The 16,097-nt window shown below is 35.7% G+C and overlaps 1 protein-coding gene across 10 annotated transcripts in view; it reads left to right on the plus strand.

The window, feature by feature from the left end:
* LOC149793895 (neogenin-like) overlaps positions 1 to 16,097 on the plus strand; it is a 253,342-nt gene that overhangs the window by 141,179 nt on the left and 96,066 nt on the right. For all 10 annotated transcript variants that reach the window (XM_089967829.1, XM_089967835.1, XM_089967833.1 and 7 more), the window contains exon 2: positions 13,897 to 14,068. In XM_089967829.1, coding sequence (XP_089823955.1) covers positions 13,897 to 14,068 — 172 coding nt within the window. The remainder of the gene's footprint in view (positions 1 to 13,896; positions 14,069 to 16,097) is intronic.

Below are 16,097 nucleotides of genomic sequence, written 5' to 3' on the forward strand. Positions count from 1 at the left end.
CTGTTGCTGCAAATGATCTGACGCTCCATACTTGTAACCCTATGTATTATGATAGAATCAGCGTAAGAAACTGACGTGTGTGTGTTTTCCCTGTTTGGGAGAGTAATCTAGCCAGTATTAGTAGTTAGAGTAAACCTTTATTTTGTGTTAATCAGCAAAATATAATATTGGGGTGCGTCAATTTACGTACTGGCGACGATTTTAGACCAAACCTTTGTTTGGTGTTAATCAGCAAAACGTAACATTGAGGGGTGTCAGTTTGAAATTGGAAAAGTGTGAATTTGATGCTTGACACATGGGAAGATAAAACACTGCTATGAGAGTGTTTGCTTTCCAATTTTCCATTACTTCAAGTGAGTTATGGGGTTCCCCAGAGTGGCCAAGTGGTCTAAAGTGCTCTCCGTTACGCCCGATCACTGCCATCTCACCTCTGTCTGTGTGGGTTCGAGTCTTGGATTCGGCTAATGTGGTCATGTGAGAAAGCTTGACAGTAGCTTCTCGTGGGTCGGTGGTTCTTTCTGGGGTTTTTCTGGGTTCTTTCTCCACCATAAATACTGGCCGCCATGTATTTGTGCTGAAAAATGGCGTTAAACCCTGCAACAACAAAAAATCAAGTGAGTTATGCTCTAGTCTGTCCTCGAGGCTCACTTTATCTGAGATTATTGAATTTCAATGAAATTTTTGCATGCAGCACAGCATTGATGAGGCCTTCATGAAGTTCTTTTTTCCAGCATTCCACAAACATCATAGGGAGAAGTAATGGCTCCTTATATCCAATCCAATTAAGCTTTTGTTTCTGCTGCATAATGTTATTGGGAATTCTTGGATTTCAAATGAATTTAGCAATCAGATTCATTTGATAAAGCATTAAATGAATTTGATTTCTTGCATTCCATTACATCATTTAAAACAGTAATGGCCCATGATTGTCCATCCTGTATACTTGGCTTCTGCAGAATTACTTTACAAAGGATTGTAATCGTTCGATTTCAACCAAATTTTTGGCATGCATCTTTATATTAAAAAGATTCTGAAGTAATTTTAATTTCCAACATTCCAGTTCATTTAGGAAAGTTATAGCCCCAAAAAATCCATCGTTTCGTAACTTGGCTTTGCCCACCCAACTTTCCTTTTTAAGACCAGTTGAAATACAGTGAGCAGGACTCATTGTGATGCATCCATCATTAAATGCACGAGTTTATCTTCATTACAAAACATAAATCAATCTTTTGTTTCATACAATCAGTTGCAAAACTTTGAACAGAAACTAACATATTATCTGGTGTTTTCCTCAGGCTGCATCCTTGAGCCAAATTTAGCACAGTAAAAGCTGTGAAGATTGCAGGTAATCATTTTTGCACCATGTCATGTGCACACAAAAATGTGTGTATCATTGGTAAGTTTGTGATCAGTATGATCTCAGTCATTAACCATTTCTGCTTAGTCATTAAAATGTTTGATCTTATTTAACTCATGCAGGTGTACAAACTGCTCATTGATAGATTATTATATATACTTGCTTAACACATTAACCTCTGGAGGTTTTTTGTCGTTTTCGCCTGAAATTCGAGTAGGAAACACATTTTGAAAGCTATTTCTGAATAGATCCAAAAACACCAAATCCTAGGTGATCTTTTAATAACATGCTGCCTAGTTGTGTTAGAAACATCGTTTTTCATTGGCTGTTTGGCTCACGCATGAGCAATAGGGTAAAAGTTGGATTTTTTTAATAAAAAAATTGTTGCTAAACGGAGCCATTATTTTTGTATCAAGGCTACTCTTTACTACATATGCCTGTTTTATCCTACCTTTTGAAAAGGTTCATCTGTCTGTTTGCGGTTCATAGCGGTTTGCCTTAGATCCAAGACCAAAATGTCTTAAATCCGGACACAAAATCAGATCCCAACCACTGGCCAATTTTGGATAGAAAAAAAGCGGGTCAAAAAATTGAGGTTTTTCCCTCTGTATTTTGTAGAGTGCAACTAGAAATTCCAGATTATTTGGTATTATTGTAGAGCTACATCTGTCCACCTTTCTATAATACCACCCACTTTAGTGTATCATGCATGACCATGATGCTACAGAGCTCGGCAGTAGGTTACTACCTCCTGCCATGTTAACTCTTTGTTCGGGGTTAATTTGTTAAAAGCTACATCCATTAGGCAACTGCACAAACCCAAATCTGCCATTTCAGTTTGTATGGGCAGATATAAGTCTATGCAGTTTGCTTGGAATAATCATTAGAATAAACAAAATGGACTCGCATCTGCCAGCACATTATATGATTGCAGATCAGGTTCTGTGTTGTTTGCAGTTGTACTCGACTTGAGAATAAATTTGGTATACTATCAGTGAATCAAAATGAATGAAAGTGTCTTAGCTTTCTCACACTGAGTGCTCAGATATCAGTGAAGGTGATAATAATGGATGATAGATCTATACAAATGCATCTTGGATTTATTTTGATGTAGGAATGAGTGAATTGGACTTATTGATTAGAACAGTGTGGATATTGCCTCATTGTCCAGTATCACTGCCAGGAGTGATAGTTTGATTAAGCCAATGAAGGTGATAACAACTCTGATAGATCTGTACAAATGCAAGTACCATTTGTTTAGAGGCTTTCAGAATGAGTGAATTGATATTAATGACAGCTGATTCAAGTGCCAGGAGTGATTGTTTGGATGGTCAAGTATAAAGAAATATGCAAGAAAAAAAAATAATGATGCTGTTTATATAAAAAAAATTGTGGCTTTAGAATGACCACCAAAAACATAACAGAAGGAAGATTCCAGTCTTTTATAACTGTGCAGCAACAATAAAAAGATGTAGTAAGTTTTTAAATTTTTTTAAAATAGTACAACAGTACCATATATACTCATTTATAAGTTGAGCCCAACTGCAAACAGCATAAACCTTGACATGATGTTGCATAATGCCTATGCGGATCAGGGTCTATGTTTATTCAAATGATTACTCTTTTAAACAAGCTGCTTTGACTCAGATCTGCCAATACAATATGCAATGGTAGATCTGGGTCTGTGCAGTAAACTGTTGGACTTATAAGCAAGTATGGACAGTAATTCATATATTGAACAGCAAGTGTAAATAATTTAACAACAATTCAGTATCAGTAAGAAATATTATTATCAAAATTATCACAGTATGATGGAATTTTGAAAACCAACTCAAAAAAAAAAGAGACAAGAAAAAGAAACAGAATGAATGGCTGCCATTGCTTGTACAGATTTTTGTAATGTTAGACCATGTTTATAACAATGTTGTTGATTAAAATTCTTGTCTAATGACTCACAACTTTTCATTTGCACTAAAATCTTTCTTCTGTTCTGAAATTAGACACTTCATGACAGTGCATAAAAGTCTCCTTACCAAGTTGAATGTTCAGATTGATGCATATAATTAAAACTTTCCTTGAACCATAAAATGTAATAAGGGCTAGTTGTATAGCTTTTTAATGAAATTGAGATGGCATTTGAAACAAATAAAACTTCAACCATATTGACTGGTCTCTGCTAATGTACGGACAACAAGAACACATTTCTGGTTTGAAGATTGTTGAGGACTTTTGCTGTACAAGAATTCAAGCACTTTGTGACACAGCATTGAGTGACTGTGGAATATTATACAGACCATGCATGTAATCAGAATAGAAAATCTTTTCAATGTGAGACCCTCGATGCCAGAGATAATCCAATTTGTCCTAGATTCGACTGCATCTTGACAGTGCTGTAAGACTCAGTGCCCGAGTTAATCTGATATGCTCCTAGACTCCACTTTGGCTTGACAGTGAAGAGATGAGTTGTAGTTTGTATAAAGTAAAGTTTGAATTTAAGTACTCCTTGTATTTGTGTTAACCAGAATTCAATGTTTTTGTGACATTCATGTGTGCACGTGACACACTGCTACCATACAGACCAATGGAAAGACCATTCCCTAATGCAAACTTACATGTGCATGATTAGAGTTGGTGGAATGAACACTTCAAATATACAAATGCATTTTTCCCTTGGCAGTCAGTGTGAATTATTTGTGCAGATAAACAGTGTCATTACAGATACAGAATAGGCTGTGCCATTACAGATACAGAATAGACTGTGCCATTACAGATAGATAATAGACTGTGCCATTACAGATACAGAAAATACTTGTTCACTAAGGGATTGTTGTTGTTGTTGTGGGGTTTAACGCCATTTTTCAGCACGATAGGCTATACATGGTGGCCAGTATTAATGGTGGAGGAAGAACCCGGAAAACCCCGGAAAGAACCACCGACCCACGAGAAGCTACTGGCAAGCTTTCTCACATGCCCACATTGGCTGAATCTTAGACTTGAACCGCCGCAGACAGAGGTGAGATGGCAGTGATCCGTCACGAAGAGCGCTTTTTCACTAAGGGATTAAACATTTATATACACGTGGGTTGGTGCAGTATGGACGAATGGATGGATCTGTTCAGTCGGAATTTGCTGCAACAGTGCATGTTAGTGAGAGACAAATAGAAAGGCATTGCACTATTTGATGTTTGCTTTCAGAAGATTAATAATAATAATAGTAATAATAATAATAATAATAATAGTCTTCATTTTATGAGAGTGACACAGTTAGTACAAAAACTAATCTCCCCTGTGGCCCTCAGTTATCTACATATGTACAACAAATATATAAAATTAAAGTTAGGAAACAAATATCTTACAAAAGAGGGATAATGGATTGGTGTACACAAGAGCAAATTTAGTATAGATTCAGCACACAGGGCATTGTGGACACCAACTTGCATGATTAAAAATAATAACACAGACAGATAGACAGACACATACATACAGACACAGACAGACAGACACAGACACACACACACACACAGAATTTTTCTGACCTAATGCAGGCTTGGGAATGTGAAATAGGTCACTTGAGCCCTCCATCATGCTGTAAGAGGCAACTAATGTACGAGTCCATCAATGGAGAACATTGATGCCCTTGTATGCATCTCCTGACAATGTGCCATCTTAGGTCATGGACTTTTTAAAAGAGTTTGGTTTTTATTGATATACCTATATCATAACTGTATTATTTGGATTTTAATTTAAAACTTTGTTTGCCTTTCCTTTTTTATGCTTTTTTTTGCACATAAAAGTACTGGGCATTAAAGAGCTTTGATTGTGCTGATGTGATTTTTAATCCTATATTGACATACATACATTTTTTCTCTTTTTAAATAACATGTTATATGGGGAAAAATATGCAATTGATATTTAAAACTTGCCACAAAACCGGAAACTTTCAGGCTATGTGCAGTTTAGACATAACCTTAGTATATTTAGTAGGTTGTTCAAATTCAGAATAAACATTTTGAACAGAGCAACATTTCATCCATCAGTACATTTTCAAACTGACATGGCCAAGGTTCATGTATCTTGTACAGTTTCTCTTTAGCTTTTGTTCTCCTTTCTCTTGGCTTAAAAATAAGACCCATTATAACTTACAATGATATTGTCACAACAAAGGAAGGGGTAAACTGGAATTCAGTGAAAAAAATGAAGTGAACTGAAGTGATGGTTTAATATAAATGATGATTAACCAACTGTTGACAAAAGGTCAACAACTGTTGAAAATTTTTAATCTTCTGTACCTTGGGGTTGAAATCATTCATGTTCTCTACTGTATTTTAATCAAACAGTTGGAAAGAAGCATTTTTATGGGCAATAAAGTTCCTAACAAAGAGGTTTTAAAGATCAAAGAAATCATAATGCATGCAGGATGCATCATTCTTTTTCATGGTAGCAGATGTCATCTACTTGTCTGTCACATGCAGTGTTCATGTCCAGTATTTATAACCCTTTATCACATGATTATATCTGCCCTTTTGTTTTTAGTAACAGTAATGCAAATATTTTGTGCAAACCTATATTTAAATATGAAAAGAGCCTTCCCTGTACATGCATCATAATTTTCATTACATAGTAAGAGCCATGGATGCATACTGGACTTGTGACAGAAAGAACATGGGTTCATATCTTTCCATTGTATAAGCTTGAGACTGATACATGTACATTGGCGTGTCCTCGGGAAAGGTACTTTACTCAGATGCATTGGTACAAAATAACTTATGTCTATCGGTCTCGTGTAAATTAAATACTAAGCAAAACTATATGCCTTGTAACCTGAACTTGAGTGTTTTCACCAGCTGGGAAAAAGTATTTTTGGGTGTGCATGTTTTATGGCACAGCGACATAAGTAGCATATTTAGTGCTGAATTTTTGGAGCAATGGGCCTTATGCAAGGACACATCAGTAGCTGAAATGGGCTGATCCAACTGTAGGATTGAACCCCATATCCTTTTCATTGCAAGTCCAGCACACTGACCTCTAAGCCAATTCAGCTATTTCAAAGTACATGTACATGGATATTTGGATGTTTGTACAGTTAGGACTCAGAATATAAATGTGTGTGATTTGGATGTTTAAAGTAGTGTTAACAATGCTTCAGTCGTATTGCTGTGATGCCTGCATTGTGGCAATTTTTAGTGATGTCTAGCACTGGGACATCATGCCACATGTAGCATTTATGTCCCACCCTTGAGTCACATTATCCTGACACCAGGCTGACCAGTCCTAACACTAGCAAGGCAGCTGCTTGTACCATTTTTATGTCTATGGTATGACTCGGCCATGGTTTGAGCCTGTGACCTCCTGCATCTGAGGCAGACACTCCCTACCACTTAGGCCACTGGAACAGTCTCACAGTTATTAATGAAAAACAGGGATAGTTGCAGTGGCTTCCATCTCAAGTTTATTGTTAGAACATATAGGAACTTGCTGGGAATTTTGCTTTCTGTTAATGATTATATGCATAAATGATTGATTACTTGACACTATCATTTGGGCAAAAATTGGTCTTAGAATATATACACAAAATTTTAGTAGTGTTCATTTTTAGAGACATATTGGAATCCATGTCAGTTCACTTTTAATTAATGGACAATTGTAAAAGAGTACTAGTGTCCTTTAATTAAAATCTTGGGGAGACCTCTTAAGCAGTCTGTTTTGTATATTATGTAAATACCTGTGATTAATTATCTGCAAATAGGTGCAGCAGGAAATAAATTATGTTTTAATTATATAAAAGGAATGAATTATGGTTAAATTCAGTCAATTTGGATAAATAAAAGGTAATAAAAGGTAAATAAATAATTTTAAGCAAAGGTAATTAAAGGTAAATAAATTATCTTCTAGCTCAGTCTTTATAGTTAAGTCACCTGCCACTGAAAAGTCAGCTGTCATCCTATTTGACAGAAAATGTGTTAAGATCAGAAGTACGTTAACCCTCTTTTATACTGTTGATCAGGTTTTTCTTCTCAATCTTTGAATTTAAAATGGTTTTGATTTTTTGGGTTGATAAATTTGTTCTATATCCTTGCCCTAGGCTATTTTTCTTAAGACTGGTTCTCAGTTTAGATGATTTTTAGGAAAGATAATTCATTCCTTTTGCCTGTAGCCAGTCTAGACAGGGGCTGTCATCTGGTTTTCTTAACTTGGGTGGACCCCTAGCATTTAATTAGTTTATGTCATCAGTTTATCAGGGATTTTCAATAATCAGTGCCTTGGGCAAAGAACACATTTTTCATATGGGATTTTAATGCATAACAAGGCAAATAGTGAAATTCAAACCTGTGTACAGATGTGGTTTTTTTTTTATAGAGGGATTACAACAAAAGTGAATGGGATTTGTACTATTTTGTAGGCAAGAGGATAGGATTACATTGAAAATGCAAGCCAGTATTTTCAGTATCTGAAAACAGTTTTGTCTGTGGATGTACTTGCTTCTTTGTGTTGTCTTCTTTTTCTAAACCATGCAGTATATTCTGACACAGAAATATTCAGTTCTTGGATGATTGGATTATTTAATTCTGGAGTATAACATCACAAGACACTGGATCGAGAGCAGTTTTCATTAAATGAGAGATGAAAGTTTTTGCTTCTAATGTGTAGTGTGGGGATTCTCCAGATTCAAAAAAGTATATATTTATTTTTGGTGAACAGACAAAGGAGACTTTGTGTGGGAGTTAAGATGTATAGACCTATCATTTTAATCATGCATTAGGTGCATTTTGAGTCAGACAGTTTTATGCAGTAAGGTCATTTTGTGGAGTAATGTCCAAAGATATGAGATGAAAGACCCGCAAGTGGAACCTTTTATGTCTTGTTAACACCACTCACAACTTCAATTTTTCATCAAGCAGTTCCCACTTTTTTTCTTCTTCTCATTTGCATTCTTTCCATCTCTGGTCTGAAATGAAATTATGAATTTTGATGAAATTCAGTATTTTGGGTAGAATTTACAGATTAACAAGTATTTTCATTTGTATTCCCTGTTGAAGAAGTACATTATGGCAATTTTCAAAGAATTATGTACATGTGCTTTGGATGTACTTGACATTTGCAAAGGTTTTATTGGAACATTTGCTTAATTGGAGTCTTGCCTATTTCTACAGATCATACACATGTTCTTCACGTTTGAAGTCTTGACTATATGTGTCAATGCACATTTATTATCTAAGTAGTTACATACATAAACGAAGGAAAAAATAACAGAGTATTGGCACAATTATTTTAGAAATTTATTTTCCAATTTTTTATATCAACGAATGATGAAAAGAGCAAGTTTTAAAACATAATATTGGAATGAGTTGTCACTTTGAGAAGGAAAATTGACAAGTTTGAGCAATAATTGTCAGTTTTTTTTTAAAGATGATTGACAAGTTTTGGTTTGTGGGTTGCCTGTTTTTGTGAGGTTATAGATAAGTTTTGTCATGTGGGTTGTCAGTTTCTTGCTGATTTTAAGCACAGGAAAGTGTTTTGCCTCACAGTGAGGTCTCTTGTGTCAGTTTCATCATAACACATTCTTGACAGTGTACACAATGAATGGATTACACAAGTGAACCTAAACCTGACTGCCATACTTAAAACAGCTGGATTGGAACACCCTCAGAGTAGAGTATAACAAGATCAGGTCCCGAAGATGATGATGAAGACAGTGCTGGTTTGGGTGATGATACTTGCAGCAACAGCATTGGTCCAAGTAGCCCATACCCAATGTAAGTGAATGAGCTAGACATATAAAATAAATACAAGTTCTTCTATTCTATTGATGTTTATAGAGTTCTACATAAGTCTTAAAGTCTTTTGATAACGAATTCTTGCTATATGTCAGACACATGCAACCTATGGCCCATGGGCCTCCTCTGGCCCGCAGCCTGGTTTACCTAGTTACATTTACATCAAACACATAACATTTAAAAGTTGTTATCTGACCTGCGTCCTGGCCAAAGTCACACATGCCTGTTATAGATCATTAGCCATCCCTTTGCTTTTCGAAGATGAGGTAAAGGTCGTGTGATTTTGTCCATCTCTGAATGTGTGAAGTCGCACATTTTCACAAATTTAGCAAATTATTAATATGATGGATGTGAGTTTGTATTGTCTGTGTAGGTGTAACAGTTACAAAATTGTATCAGTCCACAGAGAATGCATCTTTTTGGGTTCTTTTCACCTTTACAGGCAATATTGGAGGTTGTCAAAGAAAGTCTAAAAGGAGAAAGCATGGGAATATGCAACTACCAGATATAGTTTCATAATGTGCAGGCAGATCTGGGTCTGTGCAGTTTTATTATGAGTAATCAGTAGAACAAAGAACATAGACCCTGATCTGCAGATGCATTATGCAATGGCAGATCAAGACATTGTTGTTTGCAGTTGGATTCGACTTGCAAGTGAATAAATATGATGTATATGCTACAGAACTAATTTTTAGTCTGAGAATATACATGTAAAATACTTCAATTTTATTTATCCAGAATTAAAGGTACACTAGCTTGAGAGAGAGCCACCAATAAATTATACATCACAGTACTGGAATACCATTCAGTTTGAGCAGATCTTTAATTTAAGCACAGTTGCAGCATACAATTCTAGCACATTAATGAGGAGCAAAAATGTGAATGAAGTACAGTGATAGATTTTCCTTAGGTAAAGAAAAGCAATTTGTCTTTGCTTAATTTGTCAGCACAGGCAGAATATAGGTGTTATTTTATTGAAACAGTAGATTTATTTCCTGTCCTAGGATGGGAATTAAAAAAAAAGTAGCAAAGAATTTAAAAACTTTGGTTGAGCGAGGTTTAAAGAAAGTTTGAACATAAAAATAAGAGAGTAAGAACATTTTTAGGATTTTGCTGCGAGTTTGAATTGGCAACCTCTTGTTTGGCAATTGGATTGCCTATGCTAGGGCAGGAGCGATAAAAGGTTTCACCTTAAAAATGTAAAAAAAATTTTTTAAAATTTATTTTGGGGATAAAAAGTTTTGAAGACATTTTGATTATTAAAATACAAAAAATTAAACAAAAATAAATGTGATTCCACTGCAAGTTCTGAACTCATGACCGCTTGTTTGACAGTTATTTTTGTTAGATAGTACAAGTACAAGAGCAAAAACAAATTTTTTAATTTACACCAGAATATTTAATCTGAAGTATATATAGTCCAAAACGTTTTCAGTATATTTGGATTTGTCTTAGTTACAGTCATTGTTGTATGATGGTGCTCTTTATCAATACATGTATAAACTATGCTATTTGCCGAAGTTCAGATGTTTTGTGTAAGTTGAAATAACGGTACTTGATGTCTGTGAGATCACTTGCTCAAATAGATCTGTATAATAAAGAAGACCCTGATATATTCTTGGTCACACAGATGTTTTATGCATTGAAAGATTCAAGATTAACATCTTGATGATTAGGACTCGGTCTGCTAGTGCTGATTTTTGTTTGGTGGTGCTATACAGTTTTGTATTTTCCATAGGGTTAGGATTTTAAAGAAAAAGAATTTCCCTGGCTTTCCTCACTGGTTATACTGGCTATTTAAAAAAGACCTTGTATATCTTAGGTATAATTAAAAGAACCTTTAATTCCCTTTATTTTGGTGTATGATTGATGGGTGTACTATGGGTTATAGAGTATACAGCTTGGCCTTACTTCAGATGTGCACCTTTGAAAAAAGTGCTAGCTCTACTTGGTCATTTTCACTTCCTGAACTTCAGAGGTAAATTGTATAAAAAAGAGCCAATAACTTTTTTTACATTTTATATGTTTGGTAATTCATTCATTGAACTTTCAGAAGCTGGTATTGTCTAGTCTGGCAAAATTCATTTTCCCTATTTTAAAAGCTGCTGTGTATAGTGTACTTTAGACTAATTCAGGCTGGTTTTTTAACACGAGGGAGCAGTCATTTTAGTCAGCAGTGTGCTTAAATCATGTAAAATTTCCAAAAGTACAATATCCAAAGAAATATCATCCACATTACATTACTGTAGCATATAGGTATGCCAACATTCTCTCCATTGTGCATGTTTTAAATGCAAACTACTTCACCTTACATACGTCACTCTCTCTAAAGTACATATTAATTGGTGAGCGCCCCCTTTGCAGAACTCACAAAATACTCCATCAAATTTTTAAAAAATATTTGTTCCAAATCATAGCGTAAAATACCCTTTTTTCAAATTCTTATTTTTGAGTTCAGGTAAATTTAATTTACTTGTCAAATAGTAGTTATGACTTGTGTATGCTTAAATGTCTCAGTAAACTCATCTTGAAATTAAAACCAGATTGCAATTTGTGGTATCAACTTTAAGGTATTAAATGTAACCTATTTTTACCTGTTCTGGAAGTACATATACAGGTTTCAGCAAACGTGCTGAATGAAAACAGGTATCAAAGTACTAGATGAAATGTTGTTGAAATTATTATTCTTGTTGTGGTTATGATAGGCTATACATGGTGGCCAGTATATTCAGTAGTTATGATTGGCTATACATGGTGGCCAGTATATTCAGTGGTTGTGATAGGCTGTAAATGGTGGCCAGTATATGGTGGCCAGTATATTCAGTGGTTATGATAGGCTATACATGGTGGCCAGTATATTCAGTGGTTATGATAGGCTATACATGGTGGCCAGTATATTCAGTGGTTATGATAGGCTATACATGGTGGCCAGTATATTCAGTGGTTATGATAGGCTATACATGGTGGCCAGTATATTCAGTGGTTATGATAGGCTATACATGGTGGCCAGTATATTCAGTGGTTATGATAGGCTATACATGGTGGCCAGTATATTCAGTGGTTATGGTAGGCTATACATGGTGGCCAATATATTCGGTGGTTATGGTAGGCTATACATGGTGGCCAGTATATTTGGTGGTTATGGTAGGCTATACATAGTGGCCAATGTATTCGGTGGTTATGGTAGGCTATACATGGTGGCCAGTATATTTGGTGGTTATGGTAGGCTATACATAGTGGCCAATATATTCGGTGGTTATGGTAGGCTATACATGGTGGCTAGTATATTTGGTGGTTATGGTAGGCTATACATAGTGGCCAATGTATTCGATGGTTATGATAGGCTATACATGGTGGCCAGTATATTTGGTGGTTATGGTAGGCTATACATAGTGGCCAATGCATTCGATGGTTATCGTAGACTATACATGGTGGCCAGTATATTCAGTGGTTATGGTAGGCTATACTAGGTCGCCAGTATATTCGGTGGTTATAGTAGGCTATACATGGTGGCCAATATATTTGATGGTTATGGTAGGCTATACATGGTGGCCAATATATTCGGTGGTTATGGTAGGCTATACATGGTGGCCAATATATTCGGTGGTTATGGTAGGCTATACATGGTTGCCAGTATATTCGGTGGTTATGGTAGGCTGTACATGGTCGCCAGTATATTCAGTGGAAGAAGAACCCAGTAAAACCCTGGGAAGAACCATCGACCCATGGAACGCAACTGGCAAGCTTTCTCACATACCGACATTGTCTGAGCCCAGGACTCAATCCCATGCCAATAGGGGTCAGATGTCATTGATCTGTAATGAGAAGTGCTTAGACAATTCTGATGCCTGAGGCCCCTTGCTGCAATAATGATCATACATTTTACAAATATTTTCTTTGCATATTTTTAGTTGTCTATTTTTTCAGTATTGTACATCAAGATAATGGGGGGGGGAACCTTAATCAAATGTCACATGTTGTTCTGAGTCTAGCTTTTTACAGTAAACATAAATTCTTCTGATTACTGGTGCTCCATTCTAATTGATTCTGCTATAAAGCAATTAATTATAATACAAATTCGGATATAACATGGTCGTGTCATGACTTTTAAAATGTATAGCCTGAGGGAGACACATGCATCATTCTCTTCATTTTATCTGATTTGTCTGTAGATTATGCACAATGTTGTATAGCACTATGGCACTCTCTTGACCCCAGACTGTCATTTTATAGTGTGATTCCCAGTATGGACTGATGGGGTGTCTCCTGGATACTTTATTTCTAGGTCATTTATCTGGACAACAAATAATTAGTACAAAAATCAATGTATGCCAAGGTCTTGACAGATTACATATCTTTTGATAGGTCTAGGCAGAATCATTGTCTCCTGATAGGTCTGGACAGAATTTAAATTGAGAGGTCTGGACAAAATCTGTATCTTTTCATAGATGTAGACAAAATCGGTATTTGGACTTCTGATATATCTTGCAAAATCATTGTTTTTTATTGGTTTTGATTTGACTCGCATCTATCATTATAGGTCCAGACAGAATCAGTGTTTTCCCAAAAGACTTGACAATATCCATGTCTTTTGCCAGATTTGAACATAATCCATCTATCTTTTTAATAGTTCTATGCAAAATACATGGATAGGTCTTGACTCTACGCATCGCAGAATATTCCAGATAGGTTTTTTTCTTTTGGTTGTCCTTATTTTTCTGTAGAAAACATGCGCTTACCTTCTGACATTTCTTCTAATTTCAGATGGAAGTGTGCCACAGTTCACAAACTTTACATTCATACTAGAACCAGCAAGTGTAACTGTGTTTAAGGCAGAGGCAGTGCGTTTAGACTGTCAGACCTCAAAGAGCAGAAATCGTAATCCGTCCATACAGTGGATTCACAACGGAAATTATATAGAGGGCAACATACGAAGGTGAGACATTAAGGTTCAATATTACTTTATCTAATGCAGAATTACTTTTAATGAGGGTATAGTTACCATGGTTTTTGCCCTCGAAAAATGGTATTTTCATCTGTACTTGAATTTTTAGATTGGTGATGGTGTCCAATTGTTTCCACACAAATATCATTTTTCATTGGGGAAGAGTTTGGTTGTTTCCACGGAGAGATCAGTGTTCATTGAGAATGAGTTCTATCATTTCCACTGAAGGTTCCTTGTTCATTGGGGATGAGTTCTTTTGTTTCCACACAAGGATAATTGTTCATTGCAGACAAGTTCTTTTATTTTCACACAAGGATCTGTGTTCATTGGAGATGAGTTTTATTTTTTCCACAGAAGGTTCATTGTTCATTGTGGATGATATATTTTGTTTCCACACCAGGATCAGTGTTCATTGTGGATGAGATCTTTTGTTTCCACACTAGGATCAGTGTTCATAGGGGATGAGTTCTTTTATTTCCACAGAAGGTTCATAGTTCATTGGGGGTGAGTTCTTTTATTTCCACACCAGGATCAGTGTTCATTGGAGATGAGGTTTTTTGTTTCCTCACCAGGATCCGTGTTCATTGTGGATGAGATCTTTTGTTTCCACACTAAGATCAGTGTTCATTGGGGATAAGTTCTTTTATTTCCACAGAAGGTTCATAATTCATTGGGAGTGAGTTCTTTTGTTTCCACACCTGTGTCAGTGTTCATAGAGGATGAATTTTATTCCTTCCACAGATGGTTCATTGTTCATGGGGGATGAGTTGGTTTCCACACCAGGATCATTGTTCATTGGGGATGAGTTCTTTTATTTCCACACACGGATCTTTGTTTGGGGAGACGAGTTCTTTTGTTTTTAGATAAGGATCATTGTTCATTGGGTCTTTAAATTTGTGGTTTGTCCCCATCACAAAATGCCAAAATTTAGTACCACTGAAAAATAGTAAATTTATAGTATATTATTTATATAAAGCTGAATGAATACTAGGGATGAAACAATATGCCTATGCCCTAAAGAAATAATAAATACATGTCCTCATACAAAACCAGTGATAAATATCAGTACCTGTCCAGATACACAATCTGTCATAATATAAATATATATCCTGATAGAGCAGCCTATGATGCATAGAGATACACATCTTGATACAAAAACTATGATACATTGCAGTATGGATCCTGATACAAAACCAATGATATCAATGCACATTCTGATAGACCACCTACATTATGATTCATATCAATATGTATCCTGTTACACACCTTGTAATACAAATAAATATGTATCCTGATACAAAACCTATGATACACATCAGTATGTATCCTGATACAGAACATATGATACATATCAATACATATCATGATAAAAAATGATACATATAAGTACATATCCTAATGCAAATCATTGATACATATCAATATGTATTCAGATACACAACATATGATACATATAAGTACATATCCTGATACACAACCTATGATACAAATTAATATGTATCCTGAATACAAAACCTATAATACTTTTAAAGATATATTGTGATACAAAACCTATCATATTTTTACAAGCCAGGAATTTTTATTTGACTGAGTGGTGTCAGACCCAATCGCATTTCCCGCTAGAAGTCACAAGTTTACCCCAGATTTCCAGAGACTTGCATACAAATAGAGTTGTAAACTAGAAAGCCTGAGGTGTCTGTTCTATACATAAATTTTACTCTAATCAATGCAAGACCACAGATCTCACAACCTGGCAGATATCTATCAACCGCACGTCTGCATGGTTTCTCTTCGTCAGGTTTCCATACCGCCAGCAGTTCACGCCATAGAAACTATACATCTGTCCCTTAACACATGGAGCTATTTTAACTACGCCAACTCAAGCCAGTAAAACTATGGCTTCCAGGCACATTTCACCAGTACAACTGCATCACTTTGCCACCATGGCGACATAAACGATACCTATATTGAGTCCTTTCTTATTGATTCCATTGTGTAATTTACCAGTTTCCTACTGTAA

The sequence above is a fragment of the Sinohyriopsis cumingii genome, chromosome 8 (genome assembly GCF_028554795.1).
Source record: "Sinohyriopsis cumingii isolate HCF-2022 chromosome 8, ASM2855479v2, whole genome shotgun sequence".
Classification (NCBI taxonomy): Eukaryota; Metazoa; Mollusca; class Bivalvia; order Unionida; family Unionidae; genus Sinohyriopsis; species Sinohyriopsis cumingii.